The 17,240-nt window shown below is 39.1% G+C and overlaps 1 protein-coding gene and 1 non-coding gene across 2 annotated transcripts in view; both read left to right on the forward strand.

Annotated features, from left to right (window-relative positions):
- Positions 1–3,111: 3,111 nt before the first annotated feature.
- ZFR (zinc finger RNA binding protein) overlaps positions 3,112–17,240 on the forward strand; it is a 43,918-nt gene continuing 29,789 nt past the window's right edge. The window contains exons 1-5 of the mRNA XM_070743481.1: positions 3,112–3,407; positions 3,590–3,674; positions 11,631–11,913; positions 13,462–13,600; positions 15,644–15,862. Coding sequence (XP_070599582.1) covers positions 3,371–3,407; positions 3,590–3,674; positions 11,631–11,913; positions 13,462–13,600; positions 15,644–15,862 — 763 coding nt within the window. The 5' untranslated portion in view covers positions 3,112–3,370. The remainder of the gene's footprint in view (positions 3,408–3,589; positions 3,675–11,630; positions 11,914–13,461; positions 13,601–15,643; positions 15,863–17,240) is intronic.
- Positions 10,450–10,591, forward strand: LOC139163329 (small nucleolar RNA SNORA66). Its single transcript, XR_011558479.1, has one exon. It is a non-coding gene; the product is annotated as a small nucleolar RNA SNORA66 (small nucleolar RNA).

Here is a 17,240-nt window from a genome sequence, read left to right on the forward strand (position 1 = left end):
TTTTTTTTCCCTGCGGGAGTCAGCCGGAAACGGTGCCTCTGGCCAAACGCGCCCCTGGCTTCTCTGCCCTGCCCCATTGCCCGTCCGATCCGCCCACTCTCCTCCTCCTCCTCCTCCGCCGCCTCCTGTATTGGGGCGTGATCCGCCCCCTCTCCTTCGCTGCGGGAGAGAGAATGGAGGGCGCCGTTGTCTTCGCCTCCGCCCGCCGGCTCCCCTCGCCCTCCCAGACGTCCCCAGGGCCGGCCGCGCGCCGCCTCCCATTAGCCCGGCCGACCTTTCCCTGCTGCCGTTTTCATGGCGCTCGCTCGCTTCTCCAGTCAGCAAAGCCATCTGCCCAGGAAAGCGCCGCGCCGCGCTTGCTGGCCGGAAAAGCGAGCGATCCGGGAGTCCGGGACTGTGTGGCTTTGCGCCATGAAGAGAAAACAGCAGCAGGGAAAGGTCAGCCGGGCTAACGGGAGGCGGCGAGTGGCCGGGCGCTGGGAACGTCTGGGAGGGCGAGGAGGCTGATGGCTGCTGTTGCCTCTTAGCTGCAGAGCCGGCGGGCGGAGGCGAAGACAACGGCGCCCTCCATTCTCTCTCCAGCTCTCTCTCTCTCTTTCTTTTTCTCTCTGTTGCCGGCATGGTGAACGACAGAGAAAGAGAGAGAGAGAAAAAGGAGGGGAGAGAGAATGAGAGAAAGAGAGAAAGAGAAAGAGAGGGAAAGAAAGCAAGAGAGAGAAAGAGAGGGGGGAAGGAGGGAGAGGGAAAGACATGGAGGGAGGGAAGGAGGGAGAGAGAAAGAGCAAAAAAGAGGAAGAAAGAAAGAGGGATGGAGAGAGAGAGAAAAGGGAAGGAAGAGAGAGAAAGAGGGAGGGAGAAATAGAGTGAAATGGAGGAAGAGATTTTTTTTGTCCAAACTTTTCTTTAGCCCCGCCCCCCGCCCCCCTTCAGTGTTCCCCAGAATTTTGAAAATATGAATAATGTGCCGCGGCTCAAAAAAGGTTGGGAAACACTGGTCTGGAGGACAGAAGGAAAAGGGGGGACATGATCGAAACAATTAAATATGTTAAAGGGTTAAATAAGGTTCAGGGGGAAGTGTTTTTAATAGGAAAGTGAACACAAGAACAAGGGGACCCAATCTGAAGTTAGTTGGGAGAAAGATCAAAAGCAACATGAGAAAATATTATTTTACTGAAAGAGTAGTAGATCCTTGGAATAAACTTCCAGCAGATGTGGTTGGTAAATCCACAGTAACTGAATTTAAACATGCCTGGGATAAACATATATCCATTGTAAGATAAAATACAGGAAATAGTATAAGGGCAGACTAGATGGACCATGAGGTCTTTTTCTGCCCTCAGTCTTCTATGTTTCTATGTTTCTACAGTCAATCAGAACATAGCATACATTTTAAAGCTACATTACATCAATCCATACAACCATGAATTGTTGACTTGTTTATATAGTATCAACCCAATGTCTGTTAAGAGTACTAGCATCTCTGTGGTCACATGATCCAAATTTGGTCACTTAGCAAGCAGCATGTATTTATGACAGTCATATGAACTTCATTTGTGATTTTCCCAGCTGGCTTCCACAAACAAAGTAAATAAGGGGAGCTAGATCTAGTTAATGACCATGTGATTCACTTAACAAACAGGGTGATTCACTTAATAATTGTGATTTTAAAAATTCATAAAATTGAAAACAAATCATTTAAGAACTGTTTCTTTTAACAATGGATGCTCCAGTCCCAACTGCTGTTTAAGTTGATGACTAGCTATGGCAGTGTTTCCCAACCTTGGCAACTTGGAGATATTTGGACTTCAATTCCCAGAATCCCCCAGCCAGCATTCGCATTGTATGCATTCGCTGGCTGGGGGATTCTGGGAGTTGAAGTCCAAATATCTCCAAGTTGCCAAGGTTGGGATACACTGACCTATGGTACGGTCCTAGCCAACCCTTACAATCCTGAATGTGAAGTGTGAACTTCCTGCTACTGGAAGGATGCTCATCACAGATTAAGAGCAACTGTTTTCAGAATCCTGTATAAATTAATAATAAAGTCCCAATTTGGTGCAAGGAATGCTGTATATAAATTTATTGTACAGTACGTTATTCCCCTCCAAACTTATTTATTGTGGTTGGCTTGAAGCTTAGAATGTTGCAAGAACGTCATCATTCTTATATAAGCAATCATTTAATGCGTTAACGAACGGAGTCATTTTTAATCAACCATGTTTCAACAAGCTATAACTTAATAAAATGTGTGAACCTTCAACCGCAGCAATAGACAAGCAGGGAATAGATTCAAACTTCATGTAAACCGCTCCAAATTCGACTGCAGAAAATATGACTTAAGCAATACAGTGATCTATACTTGGAATGCACTATTTGACTCTGTAGTTTCTTCTCCAAACCCCCAAAACTTTAACCTTAGACTGTCTACAGTTGACCTCACCCCATTCCTAAGAGGTCTGTAAGGGGCGTGCAAAAGCGCACCATTTTGCCTACCGTCCCTGTCCTATAGTTTATTTATTTATTCTATTTATTTATTTGTCATACAAACATAGTATTGTATTGTAATACGTTTAACATAAGTATAAAGGAGAGTTCGAAAAGATAAAAAGACATTAGGATAGGGACGATAGGCACAACGGTAGGTGCGAATTTTACTGAAAGAGTAGTAGATCCTAGGAACAAACTTCCAGTTCCACAGGAACTGAATTGAAACATGCCTGGGATAAACATATATCCATCCTAAGATAAAATACAGGAAATAGTATAAGGGCAGACTAGATGGACCATGAGGTCTTTTTCTGCTGTCAATCTATGTTTCTATGTTTTTAAGGTGCACTTATGCACGCCTGTTACAAACCTCTTAGAAAAGGGGAGAGGTCTATTGTAGATAATGTAAGGTTGAAGATTTGGGGATTTTTTATCTTTTTTTATCCTCTTTTATCGTTACTTTTTATTTATATTCTGTTTATACAAACTACTACTATCTTATGCTTGTTTGACAAATAAATAATATCCACAAGTGATTTTTATTCTGATCATCCGCTTGGATGCGGAGGCGGTCATTACGCCTAATGGAAAAAAATACATTTCCCAGGTGGCTTCACGCCTCCACGACCCAGCGCGTAAGTAACCCGGCAGACGAACTACATTTCCCGCCGGTCTTTTCTGGCCCGTCCCGAGCGGCGCATGCGCTGCGGCGAGGCCTGGTTCCTTCCCATCGCAGTTGGAAACCGCGTCGGTGGATGGTGCGAACGGGTACCGGCGAGGCGGCTTAGCGATCGCGCTCGACGGCCAAAGACTGCGCCTGAGAGACCGAGACCGTTTTCAAACCCCCCCTCCCCCCCGCCGCCATTTCGGTCAGCCCGGCTCCATGATTCCCATATGCCCGGTAGTCTCTTTCACCTATGGTAAGTAGTAACGGCCTTGGACAAGCCAGGGAGGGGGGAGGGGAAACCCGTGCGAGGGGGGGTGGTTCTGAGAGAAGAGAAGTGGGGGGTTCGCGTCGCCTCAGGGTATTTTTCTCTCTAACGAGGCCTTTTTTCCCCTCTTTTCTCTCCTCGTCCTGCCAACGCCATGTCGTCGCTTGCAGTGCCCAGCCGGCTGGGGGAAGATGCCAAAATGGCCACCGGCAACTATTTCGGATTCACCCACACCGGGGCCGCCGCTCAATATAGGTAAAGAAGGCGCTTCGGTCTGTGGAGGGAGGCTTGTTTGGGGGGGGGGGGCGCCTTGCCCCCGCCTCTCCCCCCCCCGCAGCCTCGCGGGGAGGGGGGTTATTGGTGCTGGGCGCGCGGAGGGCCGCGCGGAAGGCGCAGGCGCCTAGAGGGGCGGCCTTGCCTCAGTCGTCTCGCGCGGCCGGTCGTCTTCGCCGGTGTTTCGGAGCCGGTCGAACTTCCTCCCCCTTCCCTCCTTCAATTTACCTCAGGATTTGGGGAACCGTTAATCAGTCACCCCCGCTCTCATTCAGCCGTCCCTCAACGGGGGCCGTGAGCAGGGAAGGCAACACAGCAGCCGAGGGGTTCTCCGTCGCTCAATCCCACATCCCTTGGAGCCCTCGGGCAGCTTTAAATTTATTTATTTGACATTGATTGATTGATTGATTGATTGATTGATTGATTGGACTTTTATGCCACCCCTCTCCGATCGGGTCGGCTCACAAGATATAATAAAACAATACATAACATTTCAGATCCAATTAATTAAATATATAATATATAAATATATAATCTAAAACTAAAAACCAGTCATTCCCATGAATGGCGACCCGAGGGGGCTTTTGGCCCAAGTTCTCCCAAAGTGCATTTCTTCTCATTTGAAAGTCAGGGTCCTCTGTGCCATTTTGGTGTACAGTAATCCCTCGCTATTTCACGGTTCATCTTCTGCGGATTCGCTACTTCATGGGTTTTCATAGGGGGCTTAAATCCATTAAATCCATTGAAGATTTTTATCCATTAAAAATTCTTAAAATTCTTCTACAGCACTACTGTATTCTATTAAAGAAACTGGTAGGATATCACATGTAGTTCCAGCTGAGAAACATTATAGAATGACTGTTTAATGCAAAGGGTGGGTTTTAAAAGTCCAAATACTCGTTAAATACATAAAAAACTATCCTCTACTTCACGGAAATTCATTTTGCATGGGTGGTCTTGGAACGCATCCCCTGAGAAAAACGAGGGATTACTGTACACCTTAAGTGGCTTTCCTGATTTATTTGTGTGGGATCCCCTTTAATATAATAAAGCTCTCCCCATTTCTAAGAGGTCTGTAAGGGACGTGCATAAAGGTATCATTGTGCCTACTATCCCTGTCCTATTGTCCTCTTTTATCATTACTTTTTACTTGTGTTTATACAAACTACTGTCCTATACATGTTTGATAAATTAAATGAATAAATAAAATAATACTAGCAAGTGACCGGGGAACGATTCTAAAAATAAAAATGAATTCTCACCATGAATACTAAAATTGAAATTTGGAAGTCCTTGGAGCTACCACCTCAGGCCGTCAAGCGGTAAATAATTGAGGAATTAACCAAGGAGAAAACAACACCTCCGCCATCACTGACACAGGGCGAGCTACTTTATATAAATGGAGCAAATCCCAGCTTGTAGTTCTGAAGATGTTGTTTAGCTAGGTAATGAAAGGTCTACATGGAAAAACAACCAAGCTCCAAAAACACTAAAGACTCCACAGTTCAATCCTGAGCAAGGTATAAAATCACATTTTCTCATACCTTCCAGGAAAAATACAATGCAAAACCATAGTTCTGTACTTTTGAAAGGTAGTCCATCCATGCCTATGCTCAATTAATTTTCAGCAAGTTCATCCCCCTTCCCAATAAATAAAATAAAATAAATGCTGGTCTTATAAATTATAAAATTACCACTGTCAAACTATTCACTAAGGCTGTATTACTATAACTATTAGTTTTTTTCCTCATTCCTATCACCCATCTCCTCCCACTTATGATTGTATCTTGTTGCTTGTATCCTTAATATTTTTATTAAGACAAGGGAGGTGCTAATACCTCTATAATGCCCTAGTTAGACCACACCTAGAGTACTGCATTCAGTTTTGGTCACCACACTACAAAAGAGACATTGATACACTAGAAAAAGTGCAGAAGAGAGCAACCAGAATGATAAAGGGACTAGAAACTAAAACATACGAGGAAAGGTTGCAGGAATTGGGCATGGATAGTCTGGCAAAGAGGAGGTCTAGAGGGGACATAAGAGCAGTCTACAAATACCTGAGAGGCTGCCACATGGAGGATTGGAACACATTATTTTCCAAAGCACCAAAGAGCCAGACAAGGAGTAACAGTTAGAAGCTGTCTAAGGAGAGATTCAACCTGGAAATAAGGAGGAACTTTCTGACTGAGAGTGATCAATCAGTGGAACAATGCTCCAACGCTAGTGATCTTCAAGAAAAGACTGGACTGCTATTGGACTAATGTGATGTAGGGTCTCCTACACCAGTAGGGGGTTGGACTAGATGACCTGCAAGGTCTCTTCCAACTCTAATCATGAATAAATAAATATATTAAAATCTGTTATCCACAGTAAAAGAAAAGTATCTAAATAATCCTCAACATGCAATTTGGTGGTCAGTCTCTCTCCTGTGCTTAAGAAATAGGGCATTTTATTAGGAAAATTTTGGACCACGAACTCAGATGGAAGTATCATGATTTTAAGTTGTAGTTGGGTAGTTCATGAAGTTTTCTTCATGTACATTTGAATATTCTTTAAAATTTGAATTTAGGGTAAATTAAAGGAAATTGCCTTGTAAGTTTTTTTTAACTTTTTTGTTTTATTGATTTTAGAAGTATAACACTTTTACATCTAAGATATTAGAATTGAAAATATTAAATAGTATTTAACAGTTGATTCTGGGAATATTTACAGTAAACACATTTTATTTATTTGCGTACTTTTATCTTTTTACTCTATCTGTTTCACTTCAGATTGTACTAAAAGTATGTTTTTAGCTAAAAATAATCTGAACCTGAATACGGTTTTTGTTTACGCAGAGTATTTATTTATTCATTTATTTATTTATTTATTGGATTTGTATGCCGCCCCTCTCCAGAGACTCGGGGCGACTAACAGCGACAATAAAACAGTGTACAATAGTAGTTTGGTATTGATGATTAAAAATCTATTAATATAAAAACCAAACATATATACATACATACCATGATTAGAATTGTAAAGGCCTAGGGGGAAAGAGGATCTCAATTCCCCCATGCCTGGCGGCAGAGGTGGGTTTTAAGTTGTTTACAAAAGGCAAGGAGGGTGGGGGCAGTTCTAATCTCTGGGGGGAGTTGGTTCCAGAGGGCCGGGGCCGTCACAGAGAAGGCTCTTCCCTGGGTCCTGCCAGGCGACATTGCTTAGTTGACGGGACCCGGAGAAGATCCACTCTGTGGGACCTAACTGGTCGCTGGGATTCGTGCAGCAGAAGGCGGTCCCTGAGGTAATCTGGTCCGGTGCCATGAAGGGCTTTATAGGTCATAACCAATACTTTGAATTGTGACCGGAAACTGATCGGCAACCAATGCAGACTGCGGAGTGTTGGTGTAACATGGGCATATTTAGGAAAGCCCATGATTGCTCTCACAGCTGCATTCTGCACGATCTGAAGTTTCCGAACATTTTTCAAAGGTAGCCCCATGTAGAGAGCGTTACAGTAGTCAAGCCTCGAGGTGATGAGGGCATGAGTGACCGTGAGCAGTGACTCCCGGTCCAAGTAGGGTCGCAACTGGTGCACAAGGCGAACCTGGGCAAACGTCCCCCTCGCCACAGCTGAAAGATGTTTCTCTAATGTGAGCTGTGGATCAAGGAGGATGCCCAAGTTGCGAACCTTCTCCGAGGGGGCCAGTGATTCTCCCCCCAGGGTAATGGACGGACAGATGGAGTTGTCCTTGGGAGGTAAAATCCATAGCCACTCCGTCTTGTCTGGGTTGAGTTTGAGCTTGTTGACACTCAGCCAGGCCCTAACATCCTCCAGGCACCGACCCATCACTTCCACTGCTTCGTTGGCTGGACAAGGGGTGGAGATGTAGAGCTGAGTATCATTGGCGTATTGATGATACCTCACCCCATGCCCTTGGATGATCTCACCTAGCGGTTTCATGTAGATATTAAATAGCAGGGGGGAGAGGACCGACCCCTGAGGCACCCCACAAGGGAGAGACCTAGAGGTCGACCTCTGACCCCCTACTAACACCGACTGCGACTGACCAGAGAGGTATGAGGAGAACCACTGAAGAACAGTGCCTCCCACTCCCAACCCCTCTAGGATTGTTGATTGTGCAGTAAAATAATCCTTTCCTAATTAGCAATAAATGTGTTAATCATTGTAATTTCTTTTGGTTGCTTGTTCTAATTATCAACATTAAAATAACTAGGAATAATTTAATTAAAATAAACAAAAAGTTAATATGTTTCTTTTGGTTTTATAACTATTTTCTTGGTTTATTGCTCACTTAGCAAATTGGGATTTATCTTGAGTTATGATTCTTGGCTTGCTGCAAAGTGACAAACTAGAAATTTATATTTGGAGGTAAAGTTACTTGATAATTACCTTTTTGGCTTAGCTGCTTCAAGTGGCAGCAGGAGCAAATTGCAAATATTGAGCAATATATCTTTCTTGGCTGGTATTCATTAGTCATAATTACTGTATAGCCTATTATTGAATTCAAACTAACCAAAAACAGATCTTGGATTTTTGTTTGATTTCCATTTTGCTTTTCATAGACTTCTAAAAGGCTTTGGAAAAGAGAATGAAAATGTTCTGTATTTAAGGAACATTCTGCACATGTCTTTCAATCTTGGCATTAAAATCGAAATGTTGCCTTTGTGTTTCTGAAAAATAATATGGAAAATTTTCAGTAAACTTCCTTTGATCTGGTTTCTCGTTTCTATCACAGTAAAGGAAAAAGGTTATTTAAAATTCTGTAGGAATTGAAGATTTAAATTTTAGAGTACTGTACATGAACATTCTGTTCCACGTATAAGAATCCCGTGGATATTTTTTCCAATCATTAAATTAAAAATTGGATTTTCAAGTAGGCAAAACTTCCCAATGCAGGTTTCATTTATTAATGTACAAACCTAAAATTCTTTTTCTAGTTCCATAATTATTAGAAAATTGCTATTGTTAATAGATTCTCCTTGTCATGTAATTCTATTATGTTGAGAGTTTAATCAACTCAATTTTTCGTTATAGTCCTTCACTTACAACCAGGCATTTAATGATCATTCAAATTTACAATGTAAAAAACAAAGCATGTGACATAAAACATTGCATTGATCCCCTCCCCATTGTGGTCATGTGATCAGGAACCAGGTGCTTGGCAAACTATTTGCACTTCCAATCAGTTGCCAAGCGACTCACAATCTTGTGATTGCGATTTCAGTCTTCTCTGCTGGCTTCCTCAGAAAGTCAATGGGAAAGCTGGCAAGAAAGGCTGGAAGTAGCTGCTGCTTGCTGAAGAATTTCTCCTCCCCTCCATGCATGGTGAGGGGGGTTGGATATGTATGGAAAGGACCCTATATGTTGAGCTGGAGAAAAAAACCTTGTATTTTTGCAATTTCAACATTATTTGTCCAACCCAGTAGACAAGTTCTCTTTCATATAGAGAAGGGAAAGGAACTTTTCAGAAGGATTGCAGAAACAGATCGTGTCCCGTGGGTCAAAGCCCTGTCTCTGCAACCCCTCAAAGGAGTTCTTCTCTGCACAAGGTGGTAAGGGGAAGTCCTTCAAAGGCCTGAAGAAATAAAGCTTGGCCCCTGAAGATTTGAGCTTCATTTCTGCAGCCTGCCTATAGGCAAGACAAAAAGAAATGCAGGCAGCTCTTTTGTTTTGTCACTTAACAACTGTAACTGGAAGAGCTGGAATTGTGTCCCTTGAGGGAAGTTGTTATACAAGTATTTCGCTTAACAGTTGCATTATCAATGACTGTGATTCTGCTTGCTTTCACTTGTCAAGGACAGCTTTATATATTCTGAATTTTGAACTGCATAGAAAAGAATTATTGATTTTGATTGAGGGGGATTTTTTTGTTTCTCACAGGTTATAATTTGAATTTCTCAGACTTACCTTACTTAGAAACCCTAGAAAAATTTATTTAGGTGACAGTTCTTAATGCAATTATACCACAGTAGGAATACTTTCAGTAGGCAGCCTTTTTGGGGTAATATAAAATGGCTGCTGGAGGGAGAGTTTGAATGTTTGACAGGAACCTTTCTCTGAAGAAAAAATGTTTTAGAGCCTACTTACTCCCACACAGAACATTTTGCATTATATAACAATTCATTCTTATGTTTTGTGTTAGCTAAAGGAAAAGGGGAAGATTCAAGGTCCTGTGATCCCACAATTGGCTTGTTTGTTTGCTTTTACATTCTTTCTTCATTGTGATACAGTGCACTAGCCATTGTACAACAAACCCTCATTCCATCTCTGCTGCCTGTGGGTGGATGGGAAAGATAATTAAGCAGATTTTCAAAGACTTAAGAAATATGTTAGATGTTTTTTAAAAAATTCCCTGTTTGGTAGATAGATTTATTGTTGCTTTAAATTTGTTACTGTTCTTGTTACTACATTACATATACTGTAGTACTTTATTTTTCCTACAAGAACTCAAAATGTAAAATGTATTAGGATCCAAATAATGCAGGAAGTTATTTTAGTTATTGTTGTATTCTTCCTGAATACTTTAATACAAGAGTACAGAAGCAGAGTTGTTTGGAATGGGTAGCCCTAATAAATTTAGTAAAATGAATAATTAAATAAAAATATTTATTACACATAAATAGCCCATGGCCAATATACCCCATGGTAGTAAATCAGGAAGATAAAGTGTAAGTGAAATAATGAATTCTAAATAATATAGTGGTAATACTGGTAAAAGTTCTTAGAGTTTTAAGAATTTCAGAGTGAAAGATCTTGCAAATTCGATCACTGGCTCTGCATGAATGTTGCAGAAGCAAGGGGAACAGATTTGCTAAAACAAAAATGGTAACAGAATCATACCTGCCTTAGAGAGAAAAAACAGTACTAAGGCTACTCATTCTGTGCTATAACAAAATTTATTTTTTACTAAATAAAACCCTTCAAATACTCTTACTGAATTCCTTTGGGTATTATACATATTATGCTTAAATACTGTAAAAGGAACATAAATATATTCTGTGAATCAAGATTAGGTGATTCAGCATAATAACCTAACTGTACAGTATTTTGATATGTAGTCAGAATCTTAGTACACATTTGATTATGTTTCTCTAATATGACGTAGATTGAGATTAAAAAGTTAAATGAATTTATATTGTATAGTTCTTGTAAATTGCTATTCAGAGTTCCCAAGTTTGTTGAGAGGGAAATAAATATTTTGTTCTTGGAACTGAAAAGTTAATTCTTAGTTATATTATTAAACAAATCCAAACCACCAAATTGTATGCAAAAATTAAGAGGAGGTTCCTATGTGCAGAATTATTTGTTGTACATTTATTATTAGATGTAGGAGGCTGTATGATTCTCAAAATACCTGATCATTTACCCAGTTAAAATGAATTAATTGCAACACTGCATGAATTTCATGCTTGTCTGAAATATATGTCCCTTTCAGCTATATGATTCTGTGAGGTTTGTCCATTGTATTTCATTCAATCCTTTTGAAAGCTGCATTCTTCAACCTTATAAAAGAAAATTATGAATTTGATGTTATTGGTGTATAGTACGAATTTATTGTATGTAACTGCTTTTTAGAGGCTATAAAATTAAGCCTTATTCAAAAAATGTAATAAAATTTAATTTATGTGGGTTCCACCTGATAAATTGAATCTTTAGAACTTTTGCCTCTCAAATTCAAATTGAATTTGAAGCTAATTTTAGCTAATTTTAAAGAATAACTATGAATCAGTTCCTTTGGTAGATAGACTTTCACTAATGGATGCTCATGATATCAATATGTACTTTGTTAGGTACAGTAGATCTATAATACTGAATGTTTAATTCACTTTAACCTTTCTCAGATTAATGTAGACTTAAACAATTTAAGAACATATTTGCTGAGTATTAGCTTCCATTGCTACATAGTGATTCCTTTTGGCCTCTTCCTATTACAGCCAACAGCCGGCTTCAGGTGTAGCTTATTCCCATCCAACTACAGTTGCAAGTTATACTGTTCATCAGGCTCCTGTAGCTGCCCACACAGTTACTGCAGCCTATGCTCCAGCAGCAGCAACAGTTGCAGTAGCCAGGCCTGCTCCAGTGGCCGTTGCAGCCGCTGCAACAGCTGCAGCCTATGGAGGATACCCTACAGCTCATACAGCAACTGATTATGGTTACACACAGAGACAGCAGGAAGCGCCTCCACCGCCTCCACCAGTCACTACACAGAACTACCAGGTAAATATATATGGATAAAATATCATTCATTAATGATGCAGTTCAATTTTTAACCATGATTTATTGAATAACCAAGAATTTACTTATATTGGCTTTCATGCTGGTACCTATTTGGGGCAGTATTTGGCTTCAGAGTTTAGTGACTATAGCCTAGACCAGGGGTCCCCAACCTTTTGGATCTCAGGGACCACCAAGGTCATAATTTTAAATCCCATGGACCCTAATACATAATTTTAAGTCCCACAGACCACTAATATGATTTTTTTTAAAAAAGAAATGCATTTGTAAAATAATGATCAGATAACTTCCATTTTATTAATATAAAACGCACCTATTTAATATAACAATTTAAAAGTATGATCTTGGTGATCCCTGAGGTCTAAAAAGTTGGGGACCACTGGACAATACATTTCCTGATGTTTTAACCAGCAATTACGGCTGCAATTTTTACAAGCAAGATGATCTATTATGCAGACCATAGACTTCTGAAGTAGGAACTGATTGGATGCCTATCTGTATAGCCAGGTGTCCTGACTTCTGATTGATCTTTAACCAAGAATTGTATTTATTCTTCATATTAAACTATAGTACTTGTTTCATAATTTCAGTTGGTAAATTCATAAAATGTGCAAAGCCCAAACAGTATATCATGGCTTAGTGTAATATATACATCAAAGCAGTTTTTCTTTATTAAAAATGATAATTGGATAAGTATGGAATAAAATGAGAAGCTCTGTTTTTTCTTTGGATGTATAATGAAAAATCATGAAAAGATACATGGAACAGATTTCACATTGATTGATTATATTGAATCCAATATAATTTGTGCCAGTTCTCAGCCTCAGATCTTTTTTTAATTTAATGGCTAAATATGTAAAATAGGTATGCCTGGGAATTTGCATATAGTACATTTCTAAATAAGTAACTAGAAAGCATAAACCTCAGATTATCTTTTTTGAACATATACACTTCATAGCAGAGAAAATGACTTTTTGTAGAGTACATCTAATTCTTGAAATAGGCTTGATCATATCCTTCAAAACTTGTACTAATTTCAATTTGTAGCTCAAAATATTAAAGGATTGGATATTAAGCAGTTTTAATGAGAATTAATTTTGAATGGTTTTGATATTATATCAAATTTTATCATTACCAGATCTTGATTTTAAAAATCAAAATGATTCATTACTAATCCATAGCTTAAATCCTAGGATAATTAATATAATTTAATTTTATGCAAGGAATTTTTTTTCCTTTCCTCTGGATAATCCTTAAACAATGATTTACTCTTGTTTTTAAAAAGCATAAAAATGCGTTGGAAAATAATTGAGAGAGAAGAAGTACAAAATTTAGTCTTGGATTGAAAGTTCATTCCAAAAGAGAAAACTTCCTGTTCTGGAAAGTTTTAGGAGAGTTTCACAAACCTTAGAAGAATTTTTTTAGGAAGCACATCAGCCTGCAAAGATTCCCTTGTGTAAATTCCATTATGGCAGTTGCAACTGAAATCCGTATACAGGGTCTTATTTTTTTCCCCATGTATTCCTTCAGGATTCCTATTCCTATGTTAGATCTACTGCTCCAGCTGTAGCTTATGACAGCAAGCAATATTATCAGCAGCCAACTGCAACTGCAGTGGCGGCAGCTGCCCAACCACAGCCTTCTGTGGCTGAATCTTACTATCAAACAGGTAAGTTTCAAATCTTTTTTTTTAATCTTATAATTTTAAAGTTATACATTCTCAAAACCATATTAATAGTTTATTGCAGGGATTTGTAAATGAGTCTAATTCTTTCTTTGCCCTGCTTGGGCACAAGTCTGTGGTTAAAACACCTGTGAAGCCTTTGTTGTTGTTTTAAAAAAATATATATTATATTGTTGGCTTTTCTGGGTATTATGCTTGTTTTTGTTATATTTTTAACTGCTGTTATGATACATTTGATACTTTGTAAGCACTTAGAGTTTTTGGGAATTGGGTAGCCTTGACAAATATGATAAATAGCAATAGCACTTAGACTTCACAATGTTTTGCAGCCTTCCTAAGAGGTTTACAGAATCATCATATTGTCTCATATTAGATTCTGCTGAGAATCTAATTGCTGGCAGCCAACAGAATTAGCCTGCAATACTGCATTCTAACCACTGTGCCATCCTGTCTCTAATAATAGTAGTTTTAGTAGTTCAGTTATTACTTCATTTATTTTTTAATCCTGTATTGCCTTATAGCTCATGATGACTCTGAGCCATGTACAAACAAAATAAAACCAATCACTAAAAATACATGTCAAAGGAGCAATAAAATTAGCAATATGCTATCCTCCTCCTTTAGAAATGGGCTTGTTTAACACACTCCTAGTGCCCAGTGAGCAGCCAGATTTTAAGAATCTTACAAAAGGCCAGTAGGTTCAGCATCATCTAAATCTCAGTAAGCTGTTCCGCTAGGTGGGAACTGTGAAGGAGTAAGGATTCTTCCTGGGTTCCATCAGATGGCATTGTTTGGTAGAAGCAACCGAGGGGATATTTGCACTGTTGTATCTGGTAGTTTCATTTTCCATAGTGCTGAAAAATGTGATGTGGCTGAAATGGTAGCAATCACATTAGAGTTACATTTGCATTTTTAAAAATCTAAAGATTCTCGGAACCAAAGTTTATGCCTTCCTCATTCATAGAAAGAGCAGTTTGACTGCACAGTCCTAGACCACTTTTTACTACTTTAAAATTTCCATAAATTAAGAAGGCTTGTAACTTCCTTAAGCAGAATGCATATGGAGAAAAGTGTATAATTATTCATATATTCATGTTTGGGTGCTGAATAGTTAGCAGTTTGTTAATTGACACCTGAATTTAAAATACGCTGTGACCAAGGTATTTCATTCAATAATTTTTAGGTGATATTTTTATTAATGTAGTGTTGTGCTGATAATTTCCAGTAGGTTTCAGGTTTATTAATATAACTAGTTTGTGATCCTCATCTTAAATCAGTATAATCCAGTGATGGCAAACCTATGGCACGGGTGCCACAGGTGGCATGTGGAGTCATATTTGCTGGCACATGAGTTGTTGCCCTAGCTCAGCTCCAACGTGCATGTGTGTGTTGGTCTACAGATTTTTGGCTCGCATAGACGCTCTTGGAGGATGTTTTTGGCTTCCAGAGAGCCTCTGGGGATGGGGGAAGGCGTAACATAAACCTACTGGATCCACCAGAAGTTGGGAAACAGGCTGTTTGCAGCTTCCAGGGAGCGTGGGAAACTGTTTTCACCCTCCCAAGGCATTGAATTATGAATGTGGGCACCCGCACACATATGCCAACACTTTTCGGCTTTTCAGTTCACCATCGCTGGTATAATCAATCAAATTATATGCCTTGCTAAAGAAAAAATGTTACTGCAAATAGCTTGACTATTAAGTAAGATATTTAAAAATACTAGTTACAAACGTTATATTGTCTTACACATTTTGCGATCTGATTGACAAGTACAATAAAATCTTCAGCCATGTAATCTTTTAAACCACAGGACACTAGCTTTTTCTGCAATTATACCTGTGCTACCTTGTGCTGGTGGGTTTCATTTTCTGAAAGGTGTTCTGAATGTTATAAAATACATATTTATGGAACCTAAATATAGGATTTGTACTCTTATTTTTATATTAGTAATAAAAGGGGAAAAAAATTAGTATTACAGTTTGAAGAATTCTTGATTTTAATATATAACTTTTTTTTGCTTTTATTTAGCTCCAAAGGCTGGTTACAGCCAAGGAGCTACTCAGTACACTCAAGCCCAGCAAACCCGACAGGTAACAGCCATAAAACCAGCCACTCCGAGTCCAGCTACTACTACGTTCTCTATATATCCGGTATCTTCCACTGTGCAACCAGTTGCTGCTGCAGCAACTGTGGTTCCCTCATATACCCAAAGTGCCACATATAGTACAACAGCAGTTACGTATTCCGGTGAGTAATGCCCAGTAGTGAGATTTGATTTTTTTTTACTACCCGTTCTGTAGGCATGGCTTTGTGGGCATTGCAGGGGAAGGATACTGTAAAATCCATTCCCTCCCCACTCCAGGGGAAGATTACTGCAAAATCCCCATTTCCTCTTGATTAGTTGGTACTCGGGAAGCAGAAAATAGATGGGGGGAGGGCCAGTCAGAGGAGGTATTTACCATTTCTCCTGACTACTCAAAATTTCGGCTACTGATTCTCCAGAATTGGTCAGAACCTGCTGAATAACACCTCTGATAATGCCTAAGGACAGAAATGATTTGTCCTGTGTATATAATAGAGTCAAACTTATTTATTCAAAAATATTGCATTAACATATCTGACTTATTGTAGAAAAATTAGATTTTACGTTCAAATTACATTGAAATGTTTACTTTATATGCTGTACAGATTAATCCTGTGCATATTTACTAAGAGCTAGTTGGATTGTGTCAGGGCCTCCTTTGAGATAACTATGGGATTGTAGCTTTTAGATTAGTTTTGGCCCTGATATGACTTGGTAAAAACAAGAAGCCAAATTCAGATCGGCTTAGGTTAATCCATAGCAGATATGACATGCATCAGTGATGGGTTGTAAATTAGATCGCCATCGATTTACACTCAGTTCTGCACATTCACAGAAGCATCCCAGGTACCTCTGCTACTGGTTCTAAGAACTAGTCAGAACCGGGAGCAAGCCACCACTTGTATGCATATCTATTAAAAGTTATAGTGGTGCACATAATGATGAAAAATGTCTTAGATAAATATATATATTCAATACTGTATATTATAAGGTGCAAATTATTTTATAAATCATCAGAATCGTGCAAATTAGATTATTTCTTAAGGTAGCCAATTATTTCATATTATTTGGGTTTCATAATAGAGAGGTGGGCTTTGTGGAATTATTTGGTAGTGTAGTGATTCCTGAACAAAATAGTTCTGGAAACAGGATAATAGAAGGTTAATATATGGATGGAATAGAAAAATCTTAATTTTTAATCCTTCAGCGCTACCCTTTCCATAGCTCAGAGCATAAATAAATTGTCTAGTCATGTAGATTAGGTTTTGTGTGAACTCGGTTTTCTTAGAAGTGTCGGAAAAATTCAAAGAAATTAAGTCTATATATTTGGAAGATTTCAGATTAAGGGCAACAACTGATGCTATGGATGTTATTAGGCTGTAGATGTTATTGATTTGATATTATAGGTTATTGATCTTTAAAAACTACAAATTACTCCTTTCTGCACTGAGATAAAGTAGATTGTAAAGTAGTTTGTTGTATTACTTTTTTAAAATAGTTATTCCTCTTGTCTTAATTGTTATGAGTGTTCCAATGTCATTG

Source organism: Erythrolamprus reginae, chromosome 2, assembly GCF_031021105.1.
Source record: "Erythrolamprus reginae isolate rEryReg1 chromosome 2, rEryReg1.hap1, whole genome shotgun sequence".
In the NCBI taxonomy this organism is placed as follows: Eukaryota; Metazoa; Chordata; class Lepidosauria; order Squamata; family Dipsadidae; genus Erythrolamprus; species Erythrolamprus reginae.